Source organism: Polypterus senegalus, chromosome 5, assembly GCF_016835505.1.
Source record: "Polypterus senegalus isolate Bchr_013 chromosome 5, ASM1683550v1, whole genome shotgun sequence".
Lineage (NCBI taxonomy): Eukaryota > Metazoa > Chordata > Cladistia > Polypteriformes > Polypteridae > Polypterus > Polypterus senegalus.
Window position 1 is genome coordinate 71,260,863 of NC_053158.1, and position 27,593 is coordinate 71,288,455.

At 39.3% G+C, this 27,593-nt stretch overlaps 1 protein-coding gene across 11 annotated transcripts in view; it reads right to left on the reverse strand.

Moving 5' to 3' along the window:
- Positions 1–27,593, reverse strand: part of ptprma (protein tyrosine phosphatase receptor type Ma) — an 815,060-nt gene that overhangs the window by 191,204 nt on the left and 596,263 nt on the right. For 6 of the 11 annotated variants that reach the window (XM_039754797.1, XM_039754795.1, XM_039754790.1 and 3 more), the window contains 2 exons: positions 23,120–23,255; positions 21,277–21,306 (listed from right to left, as the gene is read on the reverse strand). In XM_039754797.1, coding sequence (XP_039610731.1) covers positions 21,277–21,306; positions 23,120–23,255 — 166 coding nt within the window. The remainder of the gene's footprint in view (positions 1–21,276; positions 21,307–23,119; positions 23,256–27,593) is intronic. The other 5 variants (XM_039754798.1, XM_039754796.1, XM_039754794.1 and 2 more) reach the window with 1 other exon arrangement.

The following is a 27,593-nucleotide window of genomic DNA, read 5'->3' on the forward strand; positions in this document are numbered from 1 at the left end:
CCGGCAGGCCAAGTGGAATGCGGCTTCGGTGGTTGCTGAGGCAAAAACTTGGGCATGGAAGGAGTTTGGAGAGGCCATAGAGAAAGACTTTCGGACGGCTTCGAAGAGATTCTGGTCCACCGTCCGGCGTCTCAGGAGGGGGAAGCAGTGCAGTGTCAACACCGTATATGGTGGGATGGTGCGCTGCTGACCTCACTTCGGGGCGTTAGGGTCAGTGGGGGAGTACTTCGAAGACCTCCTCAATCCCACTAACATGCCTTCCAATGAGGAAGCAGAGCCTGGGGACTCTGAGGTGGGCTCTCCCATCTCGGGGACTTATGGTCACCGAGGTGGTCAAAAACTCCTTGGTGGCAGGGCCCCCGGGGTGGATGAGATACCCGGAGTTCCTCAAGGCTCTGGATGTTGTAGGATTGTCTTGGTTGACACGTCTCTGCAACATCGCATGGACATCGGGGACAGTGCCTCTGGATTGGCAGACCAGGGTGGTGGTCCCCTGGGTGTGTTCCAACTACAGAGGGACCACACTCCTTAGCCTCCCTGGAAAAGTCTATTCGGGGGTTCTGGAGAGGAGGGTCCGTCGGATAGTCGAACCTCGGATTCAGGAGGAACAGTGTGGTTTTCGTCATGGTTGCGGAACAGTGGACCAGCTCTACACCTTTAGCAGAATCCTGGAGGGTGCATGGGAGTTTGCCCAACCAGTGTACATGTGTTTTGTGGACTTGGAAAAGGCATTTGACCGTGTCCCTCAGGGAATCCTGTGGGGGGTGCTCCGGGAGTATGGGGTACCGGACCCCTGATAACAGTTGTTCGCTCCCTGTACAACCGGTGTCAGAGCTTGGTCCGCATTGCCGGCAGTAAGTCGAGCCTGTTTCCAGTGAGAGTTGGACTCCGCCAGGGCTGCCCTTTGTCACCGATTCTGTTCATAACTTTTATGGACAGAATTTCTAGGCGCAGCCAGGGTGTTGAAGGGGTCCGGTTTGGTGGACTCAGGATTGGGTTACTGCTTTTTGCAGATGATGTTGTCCTGTTTGCTTCATCAGGCCGAGATCTTCAGCTCTCTCTGGAACAGTTCGCAGCTGAGTGTGAAGCGGCTGGGATGAGAATCAGCACCTCCAAGTCCGAGACCATGGTCCTCAGCCGGAAAAGGGTGGAGTGCCCTTTCAGGGTTGGGGGAGAGATCCTGCCCCAAGTGGAGGAGTTCAAGTATCTCGGGTCTTGTTCACGAGTGAGGGAAGAATGGACCGTGAGACCGACAGGCGGATTGGTGCGGCATCTGCAGTGATGCGGGCTCTGCATCGGTCTGTCGTGGTGAAAAAGGAGCTGAGCCGTAAGGCAAAGCTCTCAATTTACCAGTCGATCTACGCTCCTACCCTCACCTATGGTCATGAGCTATGGGTAGTGACCGAAAGAGCGAGATCGCGAATACAAGCGGCTGAAATGAGTTTCCTCCGCAGGGTGTCTGGGCTTTCCCTTAAAGATAGGGTGAAAAGCTCAGTCATCCGAGAAGGGCTCAGAGTAGAGCCGCTACTCCTCCGCATTGAGAGGAGTCAGATGAGGTGGCTCGGGCATCTGATCAGGATGCCTCCTGGACGCCTCCCTGGTGAGGTGTTCCGGGCACTACCAATCGGGAGGAGGCCCCGGGGAAGAACGCCTTGAGATTCTCCCGGAAGAGCTGGAAGAAGTGGCCGGGGAGAGGGAAGTCTGGGCCTCTCTGCTTAAGCTGCTGCCCCTGCAACCCGACCTCGGATAAGCAGAAGAGGATGGATGGATGGATGGGTCAGATATTAGTTGATGTGTGAGCAGAACTGAAAAAGCCATGCAGGCACGTGAGAACTCTACACAGAGATAATTTTGAAGTATGGGATTTAAAACCAAGATGCTGTACCTGTGATGCATACTACAGTAAATAAAATAATTCACTACAAATAAATGTGAGGGATTATAAATTCATTAATAATAATATTTCTCATTTTTTACAAGTCACATTTCTCATAGATGGGATCAAATAATAATCATTTTCAAATGATGATGCAGTTATTATCACCTGAGGCAATTTTTTTTTATTGTATAAAATAAATCCTAGTAAAATCTTCACCAGAACAGTGAAATATTTTTTTAGCAAATATAAGTGATACATACTAAAATTTAAAAAGATATACAAGTTAAATTAATTAACTTGCTAGATTAATAATATGCTTCCTAAAATAAGTGCACAAGCCATCAGATACAAAGTGTTCTCTATATTTCTCCACCTATTTTCCATTTCCCTAATGAAAACAAGACAACCTCACGTGATTTTGTCTCTGTAGATGGCCTCTGGCATGCTGTTTAGGGTGTCTAGCTTGGCTCCCGCCAGCTTTAGCCCATTAAGTCAGGCTACATATGAAATTATTCCAACCTGCTGAGCTCTGATCATGGAGTTTAAATGTGATTCTTCCAAATAAATGAAAGGGGAAAAAAAATCTTAACACAATTTTGCTTTACAAGGAACTGTTCCTTCAACTACTAATACAAAAGCAAATACTATCTTATTAAAATATCATTATAGAGGAAAATGATTCATAGAACAAATCTTTCAAATCAGATAAATCATTTTTGAAGAATTTTAAAATCAGAAATAGTTCGGAACACAACACTAATAAGTGTCTGCCCATATTCAGTTAATGCCTCTGACATGTCTATTTAAAAAAAATCAAAAACATCTGTGGTTTATTTTTTTAAAGTCCTCAAATTGAGCTGTTTAGAAAGTATAGAAGAGAACCCAACCACAGGGGATGCACAAACCAGTGTGTTTCTTTGTGCCGGTTCCAAGCCCGGATAAATGGGGTCACGAAGGGCTTCCGGTGTAAAATTTTGCCAAATCAATATGCGGACAACAATACAAATTTACATACCAGATCGGTCGAGCCCCGGGTTAACAACGACCACAACCAGTACTGGCGGAAATTGGGCTACTGTTGGCTGAAGAAGAAGAAGGAGAAGAAGAGGGGGGAGATGTGTCCGGAGGCAGGAGGAGAGGAGGAAAGTAAAGAGAGTGGAACTGAGGGTAGGAACTTTGAATGTGGGCAGTATGACTGGTAAGGGGAGAGAGTTAGCCAATATGATGGAGAGAAGGAAGGTTGATATACTGTGTGTGCAAGAGACTAAATGGAAGGGGAGTAAGGCCAGGTGGATTGGAGGTGGATTCATTCTATCATGGTATGGATGAATGGAGAAATGGGGTAGGAGTTGTTCTGAAGGAACAGCACATTAAGAGTGTTTTGGAGGTGAAAAGAGTGTCAGACAGAGTAATGATTATGAAGCTGGAAATTGGAGGTGTGATGATGAATGTTGTTAGTGCATATGCATCACAAGTTGGGTGTGCAATGGGTGAGAAAGAAGATTTTTGGAGTGAGTTGGATGAAGTGATGAACAGTGTACCCAAGGGACAGAAAGTGGTGATTAGAGCAGATTTCAATGGACATGTTGGTGAAGGGAACAAAGGAAATGAGGAGGCGATGGGTAGGTATGGTCAAGGAGAGGAATGAACAACGTCAGAGGATAGTGGATTTTGCCAAAAGGATGGACATGGCTCTGTTGAATACATATTTTAAGAAGAGGGAGGAACACAGGGTGATGTACAAGAGTGGAGGAAGATGCACACAGATAGATTACATCCTATGCAGAAGAGTCAATCTAAAGGAGATTGAAGACTGCAAAGTGGTGGCAGAGGAAAGTGTAGTTAAGCAGCTGAGGATGGTGGCCTGTAGGATGACGTTGGAGATCAAGAAGAGGAAGAGAGTGAGGGCAGAGCCAAGGATCAAATGGTGGAAGTTGGAAAAAGAAGACTGCAAGGTTGAGTTAAGGGAGGAGGTGAGACAGGCACTGGGTGGCAGTGAAGAGTTACCAAACAGCTGGGAAACTACAGCAGATGTAGTAAGGGTGACAGCAATAAGGGTGCTTGGTGTCACATCTGGAAAGAGAAGGGAGGGAAAGGAAACCTGGTGGTGGAATGGGGAAGTATGTGATAGTATACAGACGAAGAGGATGGCATAGAAGAAGTGGGATAGTCAGAGAGATGCAGAAAGTAGACAAGAGTACAAGGAGATAAGGTGCAAGGTAAAGAGAGGTGGCGAAGGCTAAAGAAAAGGTGTATGATGAGTTGTATGAGGGGCTGGACACTAAGGAGGGAGAAAAGGACCTGTACCGATTGGCTAGACAGAGGGACGAAGCTGGTAAAGATGTGCAGCAGGTTAGGGTGATAAAGGATAAAGATGGAAACGTATTCACAAGTGAGGAGAGTGTGTTGAGCAGATGGAAAGAGTACTTTGAGAGGCTGATGAATGAAGAGAATGAGAGAGAGAAGAGGTTGGATGATGTGGAGATAGTGAATCAGGAAGTGCAACGGATTAGCAAGGAAGAAGTAAGGACAGCTATGAAGAGGATGAAAAATGGAAAGGCCGTTGGTCCAGATGACATACCTATGGAAGCATGGAAGTGTTTAGGAGAGATGACACCACAGCATGAAGTTATGGAAAAGAGTAGTGGAAGCTAGGTTAAGAAATGACGTGATTATTACTGAGCAGCAGTATGGTTTCATGCCAAGAAAGAGCACCACAGATGCAATGTTTGCTCTGAGGATGTTGATGGAGGTTTAGAGAAGGCCAGGAGTTGCATTGCGTCTTTGTGGACCTGGAGAAAGCATATGACAGGGTGCCTCGAGAAGAGCTGTGGTATTGTATGAGAAAGTCAGGAGTGGCAGAGAAATACGTAAGAGTTGTACAGGATATGTACCAGGGAAGTGTGACAGTGGTGAGGTCTGCGGTAGGAGCGACGGATGCATTCAAGTTGGAGTTGGGATTACATCAGGGATCGGCTCTGAGCCCTTTCTTATTTGCAATGGTGATGGACAGGCTGACAGACGAGATTAGACAGGAGTCCCCGTGGACTATGATGTTTGCTGATGACATTGTGATCTGTAGCAATAGTAGGGAGCAGGTTAAGGAGACCCTGGAGAGGTGGAGATATGCTCTTAAGAGGAGAGGAATGAAGGTCAGTAGGAACAAGACAGAATACATGTGTGTAAATGAGAGGGAGGTCAGTGGAATTGTGAGGATGCAGGGAGTAGAGTTGGCGAAGGTGGATGAGTTTAAATACTTGGGATCAATAGTACAGAGTAATGGGGATTGTGGAAGAGAGGTGAAGAAGAGAGTGCAGGCATGGTGGAATGGGTGGTGAAGAGTGTCAGGAATGATTTGTGACAGACTGGTATCAGCAAGAGTGAAAGGGAAGGTCTACAGGATGGTAGTGAGACCAGCTATGTTATATGAGTTGGAGACGGTGGCACTGACCCGAAAGCAGGAGACAGAGCTGGAGGTGGCAGAGTCAAAGATGCTAAGATTTGCATTGGGTGTGACGAGGATGGATAGGATTAGAAATGAGTACATTAGAGGGTCAGCTCAAGTTGGACAGTTGGGAGACAAAGTCAGAGAGGCGAGATTGAGTTGGTTTGGTCATGTGCAGAGGAGAGTTGCTGGGTATATTGGGAGAAGGATGCTAAGGATAGAGCTGCCAGGAAAGAGGAAGAGGAAGGCTTAAGCGAAGGTTTATGGATGTGGTGAGACAGGACATGCGGTTGATGGGTGTAACAGAACAAGATGCAGAGGACAGAAAGATAGGGAAGACGTTCTGCCGTGGTGACCCCTAACGGGAGCAGCTGAAAGAAGAAGAAGAAGACGAAGAAGAAAGTATAGAAGAGGTAGAAGTAGTACACGCATTATGATAAGGTACAGTTAATTTAATTCTGGATAACTAATGTGGATTATTAAGCATTAGTATATTTAGCTTGGTACAAAAAATGTTCATAATTTATGTAGAACATTTAGATTATGTTATTGACTGTAAACTTGCTAGCTGGAACTGCATTAAAAGACGTACTCTGCCTTTTTATATATGGGCTCAATGCAACACTGAGGTATGTTGGTACCTCAATGTTAATATGTATTGATCGATATGTAACTATTTTTCAAAAATACTTTTTTTCTAAATATTACGTAATGCACTAAAAGCCTTCTGATTTTCTTCAGATTTCATCACTTTTATTGTAGATAACCGGGTCATATACCGTTATTTCCATTAACTCCAACCTTTCAAAATGTAAAAGATATACAATATAAGTTTATTTTGAACTACTGAAACCATCTTTTAGGAAGAAACCAATACTAATACTAATAATATTACACTTATTAGTATTAAGTACTAATAACTGTTATTAGTAAAACGGTACTAATACTACATTTCAAAAGAATAACACAGGCATAGAAAGGAGAGGATTATGAAATATGTAACATGGATCTTCTGCTTGAATGAGGTATTTAGACAGTATGGGCACATTTCACTAGCAACTAATAGGAACCCATTAATTGTCCTTTTATCCTATTTCTTAACTTTCTGTAGGCATTACTATTATTATATTTGTTATTATTTATTCTTATCTCTCTATTATAAAAAAAAATCTTTGGGAAGGAGACTAGGGAGACAAGACGTGATCTTCTCGGAAGGCAATTTGAAGTCCCGTGAGAGACACTTTAATCTGCTCCAAGCTCTTAAAACAACGACAAGCGACAAGCAAAACACACAGCTTGCCAGCTCGAAAGACACCAGATGATCCGACGGCATCTCCATAGCGTGCGTTTAGCTGCACCCCCTTAACAACGCGAGCAGTGTTATACATCCTGCGAGAAAGAAATGGAACCACGCCCGGGGCTGGAAATAAAGGCCAAGTATTGTTTTTACAATGTCACGCGAGACAACACAGTGAGACATCATTTAAAACAAGTCCACGGACATCAAACCTAGCAGTTGTTGGATTGCTTTTGGCAGACACACTTCATGTGCTCCCAGCTCTTCAAACAATGACAAGCGACAAGCAAAACACGCAGCTCGCTAGCAGCAGATGATCCGACTGCTTCTTCTCGGCGTGCGTTCAGCCAAACTACCCACCTCCTTATTCACAACACGAGCGGCGGAGACACGAAGTGGAAAAAGGACTTCTGCTGCACAGGCTTTGAAATGATCGGGCAGTGAGACAAGCAAAACACGCAGCTCACCAGCAGCAGAAAGACAGCAGAAGGTCCGACGGCATCTCCTTAGTGTGCGTTCAGATGCACCCCCTTAACAATGTGAGCAGCGTTATACATCCTGCGAGAAATAGATAGAACTACATCCGGCCATCATTGAAATAAATGACATTGTTTTTACAAAAGTTTTAAAGTAAAAGTGAAAATAATGCATATGTAACAATTCCCATGAAAACAATCTCTTTAAATTGTATATCCGGTAAACCAACCAAGGGGGTGGGTGAGCGAAGCGGGGAGGGGGCAGAGCCCCCTAGTTTATTATCATTAGTTTCCTGAAATCACAATTATATCTTTCCTTTACTTTGGGGCTGTCATATCATTTATGGTTACAGTGCCTACAGTATCATGAAAAATGACGTCACCACAATGCCATTACAAAAAATGTTGACACGCATGGACTAGCATCTGAACATTGACTAAGCAAAGGAAAGACTTTAAATCTCTCTTGAAAAAAACTTTGACATACTTGGTATTTTGTTTTCAAAAACTTGTTAAAGATTTTTGACAAAGATCTTTTATCTGAAGTTTTGGTCTTGTGATTCTGCTATTGATATCCTGCTTGAATTCTGACATCTCTTTTGAATCGCCTGGTTATCAGAAGTCATTTCCATAATGTGACAACTTGTGTCATTGCTCTCCTCCAGTTGTGGTTAGGAGTCTCAGAAAGGGACTGTGAGAAACTCAAAATGCTGTACAAAGCACACCTGGGGCCTCATGTATAACGCCGTGCGTAGAACTCACACTATAACATGTCGTAAGCACAAAAGTGGGAATGTGCGTATGCACAGAAAAGTCCAGATGCAGGAATCTGCACACGCAAACTTCCATGTTCTTCCACTACATAAATCCCAATCATCGTGAAAAGTAACGCACGTGCACGCCCCTGCTGTACCGCCCCAGCACGGGGGAAAATATAAGAATTTCAGCGAATACCAAGTGGAGGCAAAGAAAAAAGTACTATGTTGGTTTAAACAGTGGTATAATCAACAAAAGGAAGTTGATAGAGTGACAGAGTGTCGGAGAAACTGGAAAGCTCAAGTTCACAAAGTTGCAAAATGGCCAAAATAAAAAAGAAGTTGTCAGATATCAAAGTCGTGGTGAAAAGGCGAGTTGTAGCCCACCGTCTGAGTTTCATATGAAAGCTTATTAGGGTACAGAGAAAAAAAAATAGGCACACAGTGGGGAAAAAAGCACAAAATGTCAACTTTAATCTTGAAATTTCCACTTTAATCATGTAGTTTATTTTGTCATTAAAGTAGAACATCATAAACTTCATCTTAAAATCATTTAATTTACTAGTTTCTCAAATCCCATCGTAACTAAAGTAGCACACTAAATGCTTTGTTTTGTATGTGATCTTCTATGTGCTCTATGTATGTGAATCACTATGTGCTTCCGGGTTTTGTCTACCTCCGAAAGTACACAGAATCCATTACATTTGTAATTTTACAGCTCTCTGAATAATTAAAATACTGAGATGTATACGTGATATCTTTTTCATGATGATAGGAATGAAAGCATTTTATTAAACATGGGAAAACGGTGGCGCAGTGATTGTGCGCAACCTTTAATGAAATAATTGCAGCAGTACTGTCTCTTTCAAACATACTAACCTTCAATTCCTGTCCTTACTTTTCTTTCTCCAAATACCCAATCACCACACAATCAGCTCTGTAATAGAAGTTAAGCCATCTGTAAGCTTACGACGACGATTCTTCAAAACTTTTAAGGAACATTGAAATATCTTCGCAGTACGTGTTTACTGTATCCTTCCAGTGTCGCGCCAGCCCAGCAAGAATACAGCACGAGGTAGGATCAATCCGTGAACTAGCTAGCGCTGCGGCACCGTGTCCTCACATGTTTAATTATTAACAATACAGATTATTTAAGTGAAGTTAAAGTTTTATCTGTATAATATAATCAACATATGTTGCTGCATTTCATCTTAAAAATGATATTGTCATCATATGTAAATACGCGCTTTATAAAGTGGTGCAGGTTGTGCAATATTATAACTGTAGTGCAAGTTTACACTGAGGTGATTGTACTTATAAGTACAAACAGTTCTACATGGAGGACTTGATAGACTGACTGACTGTGTTTAAAGTTCTTGGGATGAAACTGTTTCTGAACCGCGATGTACGTACAGGAAAGTTTCTGAAGTGTTTTGCCGTGGCTGAGACAGCGTGTGCTTGATGCTGTATCCTGATAATTCTCTTTCTGATGAGCTGCTGCTGTGATTCCCCACTCAGATAAAGTGATATAAATACTCCAAGTGGTGCAGTGAGAGTAATATGGAAAAAGATGATCCGCTGTGGCAACCCTTAATGGGAGCAGCTGAAAGAAGAAAAAGAAGGTGCAGTGAAAGTAACAATGCTAAAGCAGTTATGGTATTTGGAATACTATGGCTATTCCCTGGACCATTATATTGTTACAGGTTAATTACAATCAGATGCATTACACTAATAAACAATATGCGGCTAGTTTCAGTGTATTCATAAAGCTGCATCAGGAATGTGGATCTAAGAAATAAAGGGTAACCACACAGGAACAGTAGCGTACGACAGGGTATGAGGTACCGTGGAAATGTGTGTGGCTTTACACCAAGTTTAGGTTTTATACATCGCGATTTGAGCGTGGAAACGTTCGTATGCAACATTTCTGTGTGTACGCACCGTTTATACATGAGGCCCCAGGACATTTCCCAACCTGTCTTGATGTTGACTCGCTTCTAGGCAGTAGTCAACCCAACTACTGTCTGCAGGCAAAATTGGGAACTGGCTTGAATGTTCAAAAAGTAAACTCAAAATATATCAAAAATGTCTTATAAGGGTGAGAAAACCATAAACACTTGCTTTTTAAGACCAAAAAAACATTTATTTTATGAATAAATAATTTATTGAATAAAAGAAAAATGAATAGAAGAAGTCAGAAAAATGGAGATAAAGGGTAAAAAGGATTTGTCTAAAAATGACAATCCAATGCAAACAAGTCCCAATACATAATCTAAGGTCAGAAATCCAACAAATAGAGGAAAAGAATCCAGAAAAAAAAAATAATTCAAGGTTAAATAATGTTTATAAAATTAAATGATCCACTGCTGGGTCCTTCATTCTGTCATGAATAAAAAGGCAGAGAGAGGACCCTGTGGCAATGATGTCAGGGTGGCCCTGCCTCCTGTGGCTCTACCCATAAAGGACAAGAAATGGAGAATAGTTAAAGAGATAAATAGACATCAAAATACAAGAAAAACACTTAAACATTAAAAAAAGAAAGATAAACACTGGCTGTTACACAATACCTCCTATTTGAGATGGCCATGTAAATACATTAGTTATCCTAGTGTAGATCAAATCTCATCATATAAATTAAAAGCTGGAGTACTTTGTAAAATGTCATAGAGTAAACAAAAACAATTAAAGGAAGCATTATGTGGTATTTTGTTTGACATTGACTTCTGAACAGCGTTTTAGTTTACATGCACGATTTCAAAGTTCTTCTTAATTCTACGTTAAAAAAAGATAGGATCCTTCCCTTTTCCCTCCTTCCACTCACCTCAGGCAAACCTTGTCCACCTCCTCCATAATCCAACTCATTGGGTGAAGAATATTGGCCCTTATTATGCTGGACCAGTGAGTACTTCAAGTGCCACAGCATTGCACCCTAATATCACTTCTGCATCAGGCGAAGCAGCCATAAAGAGGTGAGACATTAACTGACAGTTCCCCCTGGTGGCCCCTCAGGCACCCAACAGAGCTGTCCTCCTAGACTGCAGCTCCCATGAACCTCTGCAGGAGCCCAAATCATGAGCATGCCAGCGGAGTACTGCCACTTAGGTCACTGGCGAACTCTTTGCCTATATGGAGCAGTCTTCCATTGTCCTTCTATCTTGCTGCTCTCTCTAGCATTGTTTTCTTCTGGCCGTGCAAGGTTTGACCTTTCATCCTGGCAGGTGGGCCATTATAACCAAGTGTAATACATTATTTTCATACAAACAACAGACATAAAAAGAGTTGAGTGTGTCAGCATTATCTAAGTGAGTTAATAGACAGAAAGTGACCTTCCCCTTTAAAAATTTCAGCATTATAGCATACTAAATGTATTGATGCAAATTTTAGTATTATTCATACACTTGTTTTCTTTCAGCAGTGTGTAACAATTGTCAAGTGTTGTAAACTCTTCTGATCAATTTGCATTTACTTAAATTTCCCTAATTACCCTCCTGTCTAATTATAAAGCCAGACCCTGCAAAGAGCACACAGAAGCAAATAGAGCAGAAAGAAGTACAGCTTATTTCACACCAAGAGAGTTACAGCTTGGGAATCCTGCGCTAAAGCATGTAGAAAGACTGTGTTTGAGAGGTCATTAGCATGTAAACAGTGCCATCGCTGAAACACACACCAGTGACCCATCATACTAATGAAAAGTGATAGTGAGTATGCCAATTAAGATAAAGTAACAGAAATTGCTTTTTTTTCCCTCTAAAATGCAGGCCCTGTCAGTGAAACAAATGTGCATCCGTTGTTGCAATTAATTTGATTCTTGTTCTGTTTAGACCCTGCTTGTAGGATTTAATTAAGGTTTTCACACAGTCGGCACATTCAGTTAATGTCTGAGTTTAATAGCTCTGTCCTTTAGCAGGGGAAAGCGTATTGAAATGACAAAGTTTGTAGCTCAAATGCTGGTGAACTTATTTCTTTTTAATACAGCAGCAAATCTCCTAATCTTCTAACACTTCTCAGACCCTTTGTCAATCTTTTTTTTTTTGGTTACCATGAGCCTGACACAAATGATGAGTAACATATGCTCAGCTAAGCCTGAGGCAGCTCCTACAATTTCAATTCTTGTCTCAGAAACAAACCTTTAAACCACACTGACATCCATGTCTCATTTACAGCACTATATTCACATAAACGACATGTTTGTAAAACAGATGTTCTGTAAATCACTTGCTTGATAATGGGGCTAAAAAACTACCAAAATCATTAGGACCAAATTGCTTTAAAAATCATTCAATCCCTGAGCACAGTCATGCCAACATCTTTGAGATGTAAGATGAAACAAAGGTGCCAGAAGGTAACCCACATGGAGAAATCTCAATTTGCATGTTGCCAATGACTGATCCAGGGTTTGAAATAAAGGTCTATGGAAGTGAAAGTCAGCAGCCATGCTAACTGCACCACTGATGTAACCTTATTACTATTTATAATAAGTGGAAACATTATATTCCACTTTCATATTTGTGCAAAAGGTAAACAGAAGTCAAAAACAAGTTAGCTAGCAAATCAATTGTAGATTTATGGTTTATGTAACTAAAAAAATAATCAAAAGCTACAAACAACTACTTTATCTTGATCATAGGCAAAAAGTGTCAAAACAGAAGGTAGGAGCGAGTTCTGGAAAGAATACCAGACCAAACACCCACATTCAGTTTGGATATCCAAGTTAACTTGATTACATAGCTTTGGATGGCAACTGCAAACAACACAAGCATGGGATCCATGTAGAAACTCCTTACAATATGGATAATTAAGTAGGTTGAGCATAATGTCAGTCTGTACCAAAGTAAAACATAATTTGCTTAAATTTCTAAATAAATTGTCCGTGTAACTAACAGCAACTTTCGGCTTGGAACCGTGTCATGTCCATTATGGCTAAGAAAACTTTACATACTTGCGCTGGACTGGGTGGATAAAAAGGAAGATTGGATAACATAGATGGGTCATCTCTCTGCCAAAGAATGAGACAAATACTTAAATCTTCTAATATATTTTTTCACATATATTTTCCTTCCAAGATTATGTGACAGGTGTAAATAATGTACAACTATCTTTTCATCCATTTTTTTAACCACAATTAAATTAGGGTGGTGTGTTAGTCAGAGCCTATCCTATCAGGATCTGGAGCAAGTCAGAAACCAACAGTCAATGGAGTGCACTGCTCATTCACTCACTCGTGCATATGTTCAAGTGAAGATGGGGCCAATTTAGTGTCACTTGTCAACATAGCTGGCACATCTTTGGGCTGTGGGAAGAAATCCGGAGTACCTAAAAAAACCCACACAGCCACAGGGAGAACACACAACTTAATTTAAACAGTGACTAGGCTGAGATTCAAGCCCTGTCTCCTAGATCATTGGGGTATTAGTGCTAATCAAGGTCCACCTACATAATCTAATAACAGCTTAATCTAATTCCGAGTCATAGATGGCCGAATTCTATCTTGCCAACTATACACACAAGGCAGGAAACAGTTCTGGAGGGCGTCCATTCCATTATAGGCCCAAGTCCCTCAGTGCCAATGTGTAATCAATCACCAATTGACCTAAAAATGCATGTCTTTCGGGATGTAACATGAAAACCCACAAATACAAGTAGAGAAAGTACAAACTCCATACAGACAACATCCAAACACGTTGGATGAGATTCAAATCCAGCACACTGGATCAGTAAAGTAGGACTACTACCACCTGAGACACTGCACTGCTCAACTGTAAAGGAAATCAGTGGTAATTGTACTGAACTGAAATTTTAGGTTTACAGTACGTATGATAACAAAGTATAACAGAGTATATTATATGTCATTCACTCACTACCAAACTAAATAAAAAATCATAAAAAAATTTCAAGTATATGATAGGCATGTTGCGTCCTCATCTGCCCAGACCCATTAGTAGCACTAAGTGAACAATAGGAAGGGAAGGTTAGTCCAAAAAAATCACTCATACTGTGTTGAAGAAATACACCTGCCCATCGGCAAGATAACATTACAATGCAATGCACAAGATGCAGTAATGATTTCAGCCATGCTGAATACAGACTACATTTACAAAAGGTATTTGTAAGAAAATTAAGCTCTAGATGAACCGGGCAAAAAAAATTAATTGTGTTCTAAGGCATGTAGAATATACTTAGAAACTGTGATTATCCTACTAAAAATTGGGGAAAATGTATCATTAGGCCCACTAGAAGCAACAATTAATCAATCAAAATAGGAGGTACAAAGTGAACCTCTAAGCTAAACAAGAGTGGCAATCCCACAGGGACAAAGAAGATAACATCCCTTGATGCCCTTGCTGTATGAATCAAACTACATTTTCAAAAAATGGAAAAATATTAAACAAGGCTGCAATCTCTTGTAAACATGTTATGTTTATAAATTTAATTAAAGATAGAATGTAGAGATGAATAATAGCATATCCTTTAAAAACAGACCCAGCAGGTATCTTTTAAAATCTCATGCTTAATCATACACTTTGGACTATAATGCAATCTTTTTTTTCTCTTTAGAAGTAAAGAAGTAACATCATTAAACTCTAATTAACACAGTGAAGTGAGCATTTCATTGGAATGCAGGGGATAAACCTTACCTTAAATGCCAGACATGCAAGATGAGGAGCAGGTCACTGTCTTGCTGATTAAAGAAATTAATGCAAAGACTGCACTAATATATTTCTGCCCATTTACTAGGATTAGAGCTTAACACAAAACACTTTGAACTATTAAGTGTTAATAGATCATATTAATTAACAGGCAAACTGTCTTCTACCAATCGTTTAACATGTTAAAAATGTAAAAGGTAATGCATTTTGATGATTGTGTGTCAAAATGTTGGGTTAGGCAATATGTTTTTTTTAAAGAGGTTCTACCTAGTGAGATGAAAATAACAGGATGTCTTTTTATAAAAGTGCTTCCAGTAACCGACTTGCAAGGATTTAGAAGGTTTCAGATACACCTTACCAGCCTCCTCTGAAGCATTACTGTTTGGGAAAGACAACTGATAGAGAAGAAAGGTGGTTATACATTTCCCAAGAAAAGGAAACAGAACAATAACTTTAAAAACCATGGAGTGGGATTTCCAAACAACAACCACAACCTTATTTGCCTCCTTTTCAGCTGTACGGTGGGCATTAACGAACACAATGTCATTTAGCTGAAGCTCTCCCATATGGCTAAAGAAATGAGTTTCAAGGGCTTAACTCTGGGTCTACAGCAGGATTCTATTTTATCAGCTCCCCGGTGCTGTGCAGTGAGCACAGGGTGCAGTAGACATTTGGGCCCTCAGGCAACCCTCATGAAGTCTGTTTCTGATTGTTTGGTCAGAGACATTCACACCAGTGGCCTACTGGAGGTCATTTTGTAGGGCTCTGGCAGTGCTCATCCTGTTCCTCCTTGCCCAAAGGAGCAGATACTGGTCCTGCTGATGGGTTATGGACCTTCTATGGCCCTCTCCAGCTCTCCTAGAGTAACTGCTTGTCTCCTAGAATCTCCTCCATGCCCTTGAGACTGTGCAGGGAGACGCAGCAAACCTTGTGGCAATGACACGTATTGATGTGCCATCTTGGAGAAGTTGGACTACCTGTGCAACCTCTGTAGGGTCCAGGTATCGCCTCGTGCTACCAGTAGTGACACTGACTGTAGCCAAATGCAAAACTAGTGAAGAAACAGTCAGAAAGGATGAGGAGGGAAAAATGTCAGTGGCCTCCACCTGTTAAACCATTCCTGTTTTGGGGGTCATCTCATTGTTGCCCCTCTAGTGCATCTGTTGTTAATTTCATTAACACCACAGCAGCTGGAACTGATTAACAACCCCCTCTGCTACTTAACTGACCAGATTAATATCCCATAAGTTTCATTGACTTTATGCTATACTCTGATTCAAAAGTGTTCCTTTAATTCTTTTGAGCAGTATATGAATGGTAACTAAGTTATCTGATAAAATTATTTTGAAACATTGCTAATTGAAAATCTCATTAAGGATATGGTATTTAAATTGCACCTCCTATAGTGAACTGTATGTTCACTACTATAATCATTTCTATACTGTACACTTTGGAAGGATTTAAGGATGGGTTCCTCATCTTCTAGATTATTTTGTGAAATTATTGTGTGACACTATTTAAGTGTTTTAAATAGCGATAGCAGCTACTTTGATGCTTGTTTTTCCAAGGTGACAGCAATGTTGTTAACAGCAGTGGTATACATTGTCAGTCATGTGAGTCACATGACATGTCATGTCATTTCATTGTGCCTATTTAAGATAGCGCCACATGGTACTCAAAAACATCCAAACTTTTTAATAAAATATTTAAAACAAACTTCTTTCATGCACTTTAGCTTACTAAGGGGCAAATGACAGATTTTATTTTTATTTATTTTTTCTCCAGCCGTCTGGAGTTTTTTTTGTTTTTTCTGTCCCCCCTGGCCATTGAACCTTACTCTTATTCGATGTTAATGTTGATTTATTTTGTTTTATAATTGTGTCTTTCATTTTTCTATTCTTTAATATGTAAAGCACTTTGAGCTACTGTTTGTATGAAAATGTGCTATATAAATAAATGTTGTTGTTGTTGTTGTTGAAATGCTCTAATATGTTTGATTTAGAAATCCTACCTTACATGGGGGTTTCTAGATTATCAATTTTTGAGTATTGTTTTGGTGTCACTTCTTGTCCAAAGGACCTGAAGAATCCTTTTTGTTTTACCACGTTAAACTATTATTTTCTAGTCAGACTCTTGTGCAGTTTTTAAAATACATTATTTCACCATCAGTGTTCAAATTTGCTAATGCTTAATATTGAACGTTTTATAAAATGGATGGAGAGTATGTAGTAGATACGATGAGCAACATATATAGTACATGACATGTTTTTGGGTAAATTTGGTTGAATATTTGAGCTAAAAATAGGTTGTGTTGGATCTTACCACTCTAGCTTTGTTTCCAGCCTTACATATTAAAGAATGTTGGGTTTCATCTTACAGAAATACTCAATGTAGTGCTCTCATCACGGTCTGCCTCCGATTGGAAACATTGATAAATGATTTTAGATTTGAAGATTCTATTGATAGCAACATCTGATTTACCATTTAAATTGCAGTGTTGTCCGATATCTTAGTTGCTTTATGTTACTCACTCAGAATACAACAAAAAAACAATGCATTGACTGTGTTTTTGTTTTCTGGCCGGCTGGACTTCTATTGGCAAGTTACACAGTGAGACTTCAACACACTTTGGGACAGTAAATTCAACACTTTAATCAATGACACTACTGTAAACATAAAACTTACAAGAGATGCCTACTAGACAGACTATATTTCGCAACTCTGTACTAGTTGCCATGGAAATGAAGGGGAAGCTGCTGTTCAACCATCAGGAGTGTTTTAGCGTACTGAATTTCAACATGGCAAGTTCTGCAGAGGGTAATATTCATAGCAGAGAAAATCACTGGTTGCTCTCTGCCCTCCCTGGAAGAAATCTCCAGTGCACAATGCCCTTGCAGAACCAGGAAAATCACTAATGGCCCTCCCCATCCTGGTCACTCATTGTTCATGCTACTGCCCTCTGGCAGGCAGTACAAGAGTATTAAAAGCAGAACAGAAAGACGTGCAGATGCTTTTTATCCTTGGGCCATCAGAATTTTAAATTTTAAAAACTTATATAACTGTTAAAAAGTTTACTTGCAATATGTATGTTGATTAATTAAGTGGATAACAATTTCCACCCTTATGTAGTTATGAATGTAAAATATTGTTTGTTTGTTGTACTCACACCATTTACAGAAGTAGCCTTTACAGTTTCATTGTACTGGCTTTATAATTATAAATCAAATTACAGAACCTTTGATTTTCTGCACCTGAAATAATCTGGTCATTTAACGGACAGGGAAAATCACAATTAAAAAGATGTTTGCAGTACCTGGCTTGTTTTTAATGTTTTTCATTTTTGACTGCTACACTAATTTTCCTAGTTTTGTTCAAATACTCCATTACTGACAGCAGAGAGCTATAACTATTCTGTTACTGTGTGTTAAATCAGTGTGTTAAACCAGTGAGATTTGTTTCATTGAGCTAGAGTAAGAGAAGAAGAGTCTTATTCAAGTTAAAAATTCACTGCATTTCTTTCATTTACAATACTTCCAGAAAAAATGACACATTCTAGGATCACACATGCACTTAACTTGCACTGTTAACAGGTAATTGGTGAGCTGTAAATTACTCATGCATTAAACATGAATTTCAGCCGATTCTGATCACTGGCCAGTTGATTAGTGCATCTCTAGTTGCTGTACATACAACACAGATACGGGAACAGCACCATACCAATGTTAAAAAATGAATTTTTCATGGAAAAGGAAGCAAAGCATGATAATCCTATTAACTAACTGAAAATCACCTTTTTTAAAAACTGTATTCTACAGTCAGTGGTAAAACATAGATCTAGTATTTTGCTTTACAACAACAACATTAATAAAAAATCCATAATGTTCAATGTACTTGATGGGAAATCAAAGGCACCACAATTCAGCTGGGGCCTGGCATGCAGGAAAAGTACCTATGTATTAAATACTGAATATGCTTAGGGTTAGAACAAATATGGCATAAGACGGACCAAAAGGCAGAACAGTTCCATCTGACACTAAAGGCCACTGACTAATCGATTTGTGAGCACTTACCATTCAGATATGAATAAAGAGGAATGGTAAGAGGTGAGTCATTATAAACGTTAAATGAATAAAGCTCACAATATCCTAATTATAATAATAGACATTATTTTGCTGGAAACTGAACATGAATAATAAGAAAAACAAGCGCAAATATCACTAAATTCGGTCCTGATAGGCAACTTTTTTTAGTCTCTGACATTGTTTGTTGTGATTACACATGGGTGTAAATGTGCCTTTACTGGCTACGTTATACAATTACAGGCATACCTGGCCCCATATTGGCAGAATATAAATTAGCCCAGTATGCATGGTGGTACCTTGCGATGGACTGTGTTGCTTCTGCCCTGCACCCAATATGGTACTCAGCACTCTGTGGCCTTAATTTTGAATAAGTTGATTTAGAAATAGATGGATGGATGGATGGATAGACACTGATTCTTCTTGATCAAAATGGGAGACCCTGGAGCTATAGACAGAATCTCCAAGCCTAGAGCAAAACATTTGGTTAACCTCATGTTAGACTTGTGCCTAATCTGCCATTTACCCATCATGTACGTTTCCTGAAGGTCCTTTAACATATGTGTTAACAAATGTAACTAAAGACACAATAATGATTTCATATTTGTCACTGTAACTGTTCAAGCAGCTAAACAATTAGCCTTTTTAGTACTCAATGTGAACTCCACATGTACAGTAAACCACAGTTTACAATTAAATTATATAGTATCGACATTTCAAATTTAATCTTTATTTTGCCCTAAATGTTTAAATGTGATTGTGTCATGCAAATTCTGCTCAGCTTCTGATTTCCCTATGGCCCAAAAGCAGATATGCAGATCAAAAAATTAAGGGCTTTTTTACTATTTTAAGATGAATAAATTTTAACTCTCTTCTCAGCATACTGAACAGTTTCAAGATGCCTTCATAAAGGTTATAAGCTTTTTAACTATCTCTAAATTGTACTTTGGATGGCTTTCTCGAGAAAATAAAGATGGTTCACACTGTGCACCGCAATAAGCATGAGCTTCAGTGCTGTTAGGTGCAGAGCTCAACAAATGCACGCTGAATTTTTCCCTCAGTAGGATGCCATTAACAGAACATGACAGAGGGTTTCGCATGAGGTTAAGTTGCAGACATTAAAGAGTTTTATGTACAGCATGGAGATAAAACTGTATGAAAACTGATTCCTTTTTCTTTTTCATTTTTTTTTACAATGGTCCTGTTGAGAAATCATTTACAACGGCACAAAAAGGAAGCCCAGAAGCACATCCTTCTGAGTCTGCTCAGTTAATTTTGAAATGATAGCATCACTGTTGTCAGCCAGCTGTTTCGTCTCTCACAGTGGGTGACATCTAATAAAGCCAGTTTAGAGAATCTATTCACAAGGTTTGTACCCCTCTGCACCAAAGCTAGGAGAGGTGAAGGATATACCCAACAGCAGATCGGAAGGGAAAGCTGAAATTTACAGTCAATATTGCATTGCAACTTAACAACCAAATGTGCCAAAGACAGTGACATCCAGTCCCCTTTCCCCACCTCAAAATACAACAGAAGTAATCAGATGATCACTTCAGCTCCTCACAGAAAAGAAAAGCTTATGCACATTAAAACACAGGGACATTTTTCAGCATGCCAGTTTCTTGTATTTTCAGCTCTGGGGTAGGAAAAGGTGGCTATATATGTATTTTTGGGATCTAAAGCAGGAATGACTAACGTTTATGAATGGGAAAAAAAGAATTCAAAAAATTGGAAAAGAAGGGTTTTTTTTTATCTCATTGCCTTTTTTCAGGTCTACCAATGGGAATACTGCAAGCTTCATGACAAATAGCAAAGACTAACATCCCCTTTCAAACTAAAACTTTTTAAAAGCATTCAAATGGAAGGTGATACAGTTAGAGAAGTAGTCAAAATGTATCCACTGATTCTTGGAGAGGCCCCATGGAGACCACCTCCATCCCGTTTGGTTTATTAGTCCATCCACCTAATTGAAAAATGCTTTGCTTAGTCTGATTCTTATTGCAAAAGCCCATTAAGAAAGTGGGAGTGATATGAAACATCAGCTTAAAAGAAAAGAAAAAAACAAACAAACAGTTGATTGAAGATTTAAAGTTTCCTAAAAAATATTTATCCATCTACCCATCCATCCATTTTGTTCTTCCTCGTAACCCAATTATAAGGTTGTGGGGTGAGTCTATGACGGATGCATAAGGTGCAAGGCAAAACCTAACAATGGACTGGTCATCCATCCATTATAGTGCCACTCACAGACCCACAATTGGCTCATACAAGACCAATTTTAAGTTGCCAATTAATGTTCTTGATATGTCAAAAAAATCAGGCCAGGTTGAAAAAAAAAAAAACTTTCTTAAAGTGCTGCACTTTCCCATTTTTAAAACCTTACTGTTTATCACAAACATCTAAATTGTGATCAGGCAGCAAAAGATGACCATTTTCTTCTCATGCTCTGCAAGCTATTTTTGTCTCTCAGATGGCACAAGCTGAGCCTGACTGAGGAAAATGGGTGTGGTGCTGCCAACAGGAATCCTGCTTTTCTTTCAGCCCAAAGAAAATGCTATGAAGCAACTGATCTCTAAAAAAAAGCCATTTCAGTTTGAAAGGGGGGGAAACTCTCTTTAGAAGAAAAGCCGTCTATTCATGCATGAAAAAGCGTGGCAGACAGCGTGGCACTAATGTTGCAGAAAGTGGTTTTACTTACAGGTAATAAGTGTAGGAGTGATAGCTTCTTCTGCCAAGTGGGATGGTGGTAGGATTTAAGCAGTGGTGGGGGAAGGGGAAAATGGAATGGAAGGAAAGAAAAGTAAAATATTAATGTTTAAAAATATAAATGAACAAAACTAGAAATGGTGGTATATGTGAAGATTATCTGTGATTGCGAGGGCAAGGTGATTGCTTGGAATACAATATGTCATGCAGAATTACTTCAACCCCAACTTGAGTAAAATTCAGCATTCTGCCTGAAATGGAGTATTTCAGAAGTTTAGTTTCAAATAGAAACCTATCTGCTATGGTCTTAGGAAACTAACTCCTGCAATTTTCTGGTTAATAATCCTGTTAAGCTGTATTTGTCTGTTAGCAGAAAATCTACTTTCTTTTTTAAACACAGACAGGCATGGCTGTGGTTTATAGGAAGATCAGTAAATAAGAGAACAAGTTAAAAAAGAGGGGTTCACATTTCTGCAGCTTGTCTGCCTCCTGTGAAAATTTTCCTAAGCGATATCTATTGATTTGATAAAGCATTAAAAGTTTCCTAAGAAAAGGAGTAAAATACAACCCCATAAGGAACAAAGGAGTTGGATATACAATAGCACACCAGTCAGAACAACACATTGGCATGTTCTTTAGACAGTGTGGCCTTTAAAGCATGAAGCTGTCATCTCTGACTTTGTATGTAACCCTCAGAAAGTCACTTAATATGCATTTTACAAACTTATGGGACCAAATATACCATAATTGTATACTTGTAAAGCACTCTTGAGATGATGTTTTCTTTTTAGAGATGCACTATAAAATAAAGATTGTTTACTTTCATTACTGTCATTTTCAAATAAAAAAATAACAATCGACCGTGTGGTGTGTAACTATGCTTTCACAATTAATTGTGCAAAAGCTTTAAGTAAGTATCAGAAAAGTCAAAAAAGCAATATTATGGAACTGCCTCCCAATCATAAAGTGTACCTCCTCTGAAAATGAATTACAGCAACATAAAGAGTCATCCGACTTACTAGCAGTGTGGTCTATAAGGGACTGGACAGCCCGTCCTCAGACAACTTATCCAAACAGAGATTTTTCATATAAAACACATACAAGGTACTTATTGATCATAACTGATCGTATATAACCTAGTGAAAACCTGCAAAATTTCTACAACAGCAAGCTAGCTGGAACACATCAAGCTCACTTGACAATATATTATTTCTGTGGTTTGAAATGCTTGGCACAGAGGGAAGATTTCTCTGTTTGCACACCAGCGCTGTAGAATACAGAAATGGGAGACTAGCTTGGGAGCGCAACTAATGTAAACTTGCCTCCAGCTACATGCTGAAGGCATCTCTTTGAAAAATGTTCTTTCATCAATTTTTCCTTCTTATCTCTTTTTGTTCTTTTAGATAAGCCTTAGAAATATTTCCTTATACCCATTCCCTGGTCATTAAAATGTGGCATTTGTTTCAGAATGGCATAGGGTATAATTAATATTTAATTGCATATTGTACATAGGCACTATAAACAGTTTAATGCATTTTATCAATTTAATTGGGTTAATTATTAAACTGTCTTCTAAATGTCATGCAGAAACAGAAAGAAATTGATTATTTACACTTGCAAATGTTCTTTAATTAAATCGACCATATTTTGGGCCAAATATTTTAAATTTCTTAAAAGTGTACTTTTTTCAGAAATGAGTGCCCTCGCCATCAAAACAAGAAGGGTTAACAGAGAAAAGTGATGGCTTCTCCTAAGTAAATTCACATTACAATAGGTATGGTTTCAATACATATACTGGAGATGTCAACTAAAGTGACAAAAATGGGGACATTTACCTTTTTTTCATGACCAGAACCACACCCAAAAATATGATGACAAACAGAAGTATCCCAGCAATGACTCCAGCAATCTTCACAGTGTGGTCTGTTTGCTTCTCTGGCTCAACTGCATCTGGTTTACGAGTGGCTGCACCTGAAGGAAAATCAGTATAAAACACATAGTTTAATTTTTTTACAATAATCCCTTTAAAAAACTGAAGAGTAAATGTTCTACAAAATATGTGATTTTTAAATATCAAATGCCATTAGAAAGGGTCATAGTTGCACTTACAATTTGTGGTAACTGAATATGGCTGCTTCTAGTAACACTTGATATAGACTTAGCAGTTAACAAAGGTACTGATTCATATATGGGGGATATTTTCAATTACTATTTACTTTCCTCTCCACATGCATAATATTGTGGACATTCTTTATCTTACTTACTTTAGTAAAACTGAAAAAACATGCATTTCTTACCTGTCTGCATTGCAGAATACGATATTCTTTCTAATAAGAGCACTGCGGATATCCTCTAGAAAATACATTTGTATACTGTGCAATACTAACCTTTCCGGTGTTGCTCTTCCTAACAAATCAGGATTTTAAAGCCAGCCTCCTCAAAAATAAGGGCAAATAAGGAAAAGTATCTATCGAAAAGGAAACTAACCCAGTCTGGCTTAGTATATATTACCAAAATATATAGTAATTTCTTCGCTCCATCTATATCATTCGCACATACTTATATCTATCACTTTTGGAATTCTAAGTTAGATATTCAAGCTATCTGCCTACTTAATTAAAATAAGACTGGGGCTGCACTAACTTCAAACACAAAAAACACATGCAGTATTATCACTGGATGTCCAGTGGTTTTACATAGTTTTAAATGTTGTCTTTGTTACTTACAAATACAGAAAATATCTGCAAGGGTAGACAAATATGTTCAGATAGAATATGCTTAACACACTAGTACATCACTAATACACAAAAATGTCCTGCTGCTTTTTACAGGTCTTGCTTTCTGACCAAACAGGTGGCTGATCACTTTATGTTATCATAATTCAAGCCATTCACTCCTTGATTTAGTAGAGACCACTCATTGTTCCACAGCACTAACTGAAGCAATGTTGTAGGTTTCATTTTAATAAGTGGCTTATTTTTAAATGATGTTAAAGGGTCCCTACAATAACTTAGACTTGATGGCATTCTTTACACCACCACCCTCAAGCCTAGTGAATGCATCTCTCATTGGTATCCATGCTGGAAACAATTAGAGAGTATGGAGAGAAAGAGAGAGAGAGAGAGAGAGAGAGAGAGAGAGAGAGAGAGAGAGAGAGACTGCCTCTGCCTGACCTCCACTGCCCTTCTGACCCAGTTATAGAACTGCCACTATGTTTGGTGTTCCACTCTTTGGCAGCATTCTGTCATGTATAATGACTACACTGGCTTTTAACTCATCATGATGGCACTGCTTCCCACATGTTATTAGCTATTTAGTCAGATATCACTAGGTGATAACATTGAATTTATTAAATCTGTCCACGGTGTTTAAATCAATATATTAAACACATTCTTACTATAAAGTCGTTAAATGGCCAATCAGTATGGAGGATAAATTCTGCAAGAACAGTAAGTGCCTTTCTAAAAACATTAATAGCCTTACAACATGTTTTAAAGATCACAAAGTGCGGATGCCATTTAATCAAATGAAACTTATACGCAAGGGGTGTGCTGCCTCCAACATTTTCCAGTGAAAAGAGGCATGACGGGTGGGGAGTGCATAGCTGGTACTTCATATATTCTTGAAAGCTTCTTCAAAATTAAATTATTTTAAAATAAGCTATGTCTGCTGATTTTCTGTTTATTATTTAGAACTGAAAGTAACTATCCCTGATTGGTTTATCACAAATTCTCATCTTTCCATGCTCCAAATCTCAAATAATTTGTGAAGAAGGGAATTCAGTTAAACAGTGTAGCATATTCTTGCATGATAGGCTTTATGTTCTAATCTCAATATAGGTAATGTTGAACACATTAAAGTCAACATCATTTCTTGGAGTAGCCATTTTAAAAATGAATACAACCAGAAATAAGACACCTGTCCTTATGAAGAGGCATGCATTAACACTGGTGCAATTTTCTTGTAGTTTTTGCTCAGCAAAAATGCAACTATCGCTCTCGTGTTCACTAATTCTTTATGTGTCTGCTTGACATATTGTGTTTAAATACATTTCTCTAGTGGAAAAGAAAATCAATTGAGTAATTTTGTATCACTTACAGATACAGATACCATGAGGCACATGTTTTGTGTTGTCCTAGTAGAATAATGTCGGCATTGTCAATTATGTTGACAGTTATGGTGATTGTAATCCAAAAGATGCACTAGTGATGGAAACAATATTGAATGTATCCCTCCACAATACCTGGAGTGTGCATATTCTCAGCTTCATGTGCAGGGATCAGGAAACAGGAAAGGGCAGTTCCAAGGGAACAGCAAGGGTAGGATTTCTGTTTTGTAAGTTTTCTTGTATAAATCACATACTAATGTGCACAATGATGCATTGTGGTACATCTTCATGTAGTAAATATAAAGCATGTCATTGAAAAAAAATGCACTGTGTCTCTCCATGGTAATATGAATGGGGGGAATAGCATATAACTGGTTGTATGCATGTAAGGATTACCTGAATTTTGGAGCTATGGAAATAATGCAGGCAAATACAGAAGCAGAAGCAGGCTTAAAAGGCTACACATGAAATGAGTGCACAACAAAAAGATTTCCAACTTTACATTAGCAACTGACCTAACTCACAAAGCACACCTATTTTCTCCAAACAGGAGATCATGGAGTTTGCAAAGCACTTTGAGTAATGAAAAAAGTGCATAATAAAAGTAAATAATAATAATAAGAATAATAATAATAAACAGAAACGAATAATGATTATTCTGTACATTCTGGAACACTTTACAAGATTCAAAATGCATACAACTAAAAATAAAAAAATCAACAACTGAAAAGATTCCTCAAATGTAGTGCTGACCCACCATTCAAATACCTAAATATATCAGCGTCAAGTGTCTTCAGTCTACTAGTACAAAAAGAAAATCCACTAGAACTACACAAAAAAATGAATGTCTGCATACATGTAAATAAAAGTCTGCTACAGAGCTGCCCATGTCTTTTTACAAACAAGTGTCAATGTGATCTAACTCAATATGATGAGGTTATTGCTTTAGACACAGACATGTGACCTAACAATACCTTATTGAACGATTCAGTAAAAAAAAAGTATAATGTGAAAGACGCCAACGCACAAGTTGAAATTAAGCTCTCAATTCCTGTCATCTGATACAGAGCTGTTAAATGAATGTACGAAGACTACCATATGTGCCAAGAAGAATGGTCTGGGAACAATATTCAGTTAAGTGACATCAATCCATCCATCCATTATCCAACCCGCTAATGACCTAACTACACGGTCACGGGGGTCTGCTGGAGCCAATCCCAGCCAACATAGGGTGCAAGGCAGGAAACAAACCCCGGGTAGGGCACCAGCCCACCACAGAAGTGACAAAGAACAGAACAAAATTCATTATTTCCTAATTTGATTACATCTTGCCTGAAGAAAGGGCCTGCGCTGCCTCGAAAACTTGCATATTGTAATTTTTTTAGTTAGCCAATAAAAGGTGTCACTTTGCTTGACTTCTTATTGAAGAACTGAAATAGACATAAAATTTGGAATTTAATATTGTATGGTAATAAAATACAGGTAGTCCCCAGGTTACGGACATCCGACCTACGCATATGAATGGGGCCGCAGCTGCGACGCATGCGCCTCAGTAACTGCCGCTCCGTCATCTTCAGCCTGGGGACGCTGCAAGCAGTGGCTGGACGGAGGCTGGAGGGGGGCGATTTCGCTACTTGCGCGGCTCCCGGCAGCAAGCGGTTTCACTGCCCACCCACCACACACGGCTGCCCATTCATTCTCGGTGGGCAGCTGGTAATGCTGCAAGCAGTGACTCGTTTGTGGCTGAATGGAGGCCATTGAGGGTGGGAGGGCGGCGGGGGATAGCATTGTAGTGTGTCTCGGATGGCTGCGTGTTGAATGGGGGCAGTGGTGCGGCGAACACTGCAGGCAGCATATTGTAGTGGAGGTGACTGAAGTGGGCTGGTGATGAACCGCCCGTCGCTGCCCCCATTCATTCTCAATAGCAAGCCTGCGTGTACTGTTACGCACAGAGCAGGAAGTTGTCTCTTGTCAGTATAGGGTGGTCCAGATCTAATTATGCAGATCCAGATTGTCTGGATGACTTTGATTCATGCAGGGACGATTCCAGTTTGGCGCGAAGATGATTCTTCATGTCATCAGTTCGCATACTTCTTGATGGTCCAGGATTTTTCAGGTGATTATCTATGTAATAAACTGAATAAGTTATAGCGTAATGAAAATTGTATGATCAGATCTGGACCACCCTATACATCAGACGT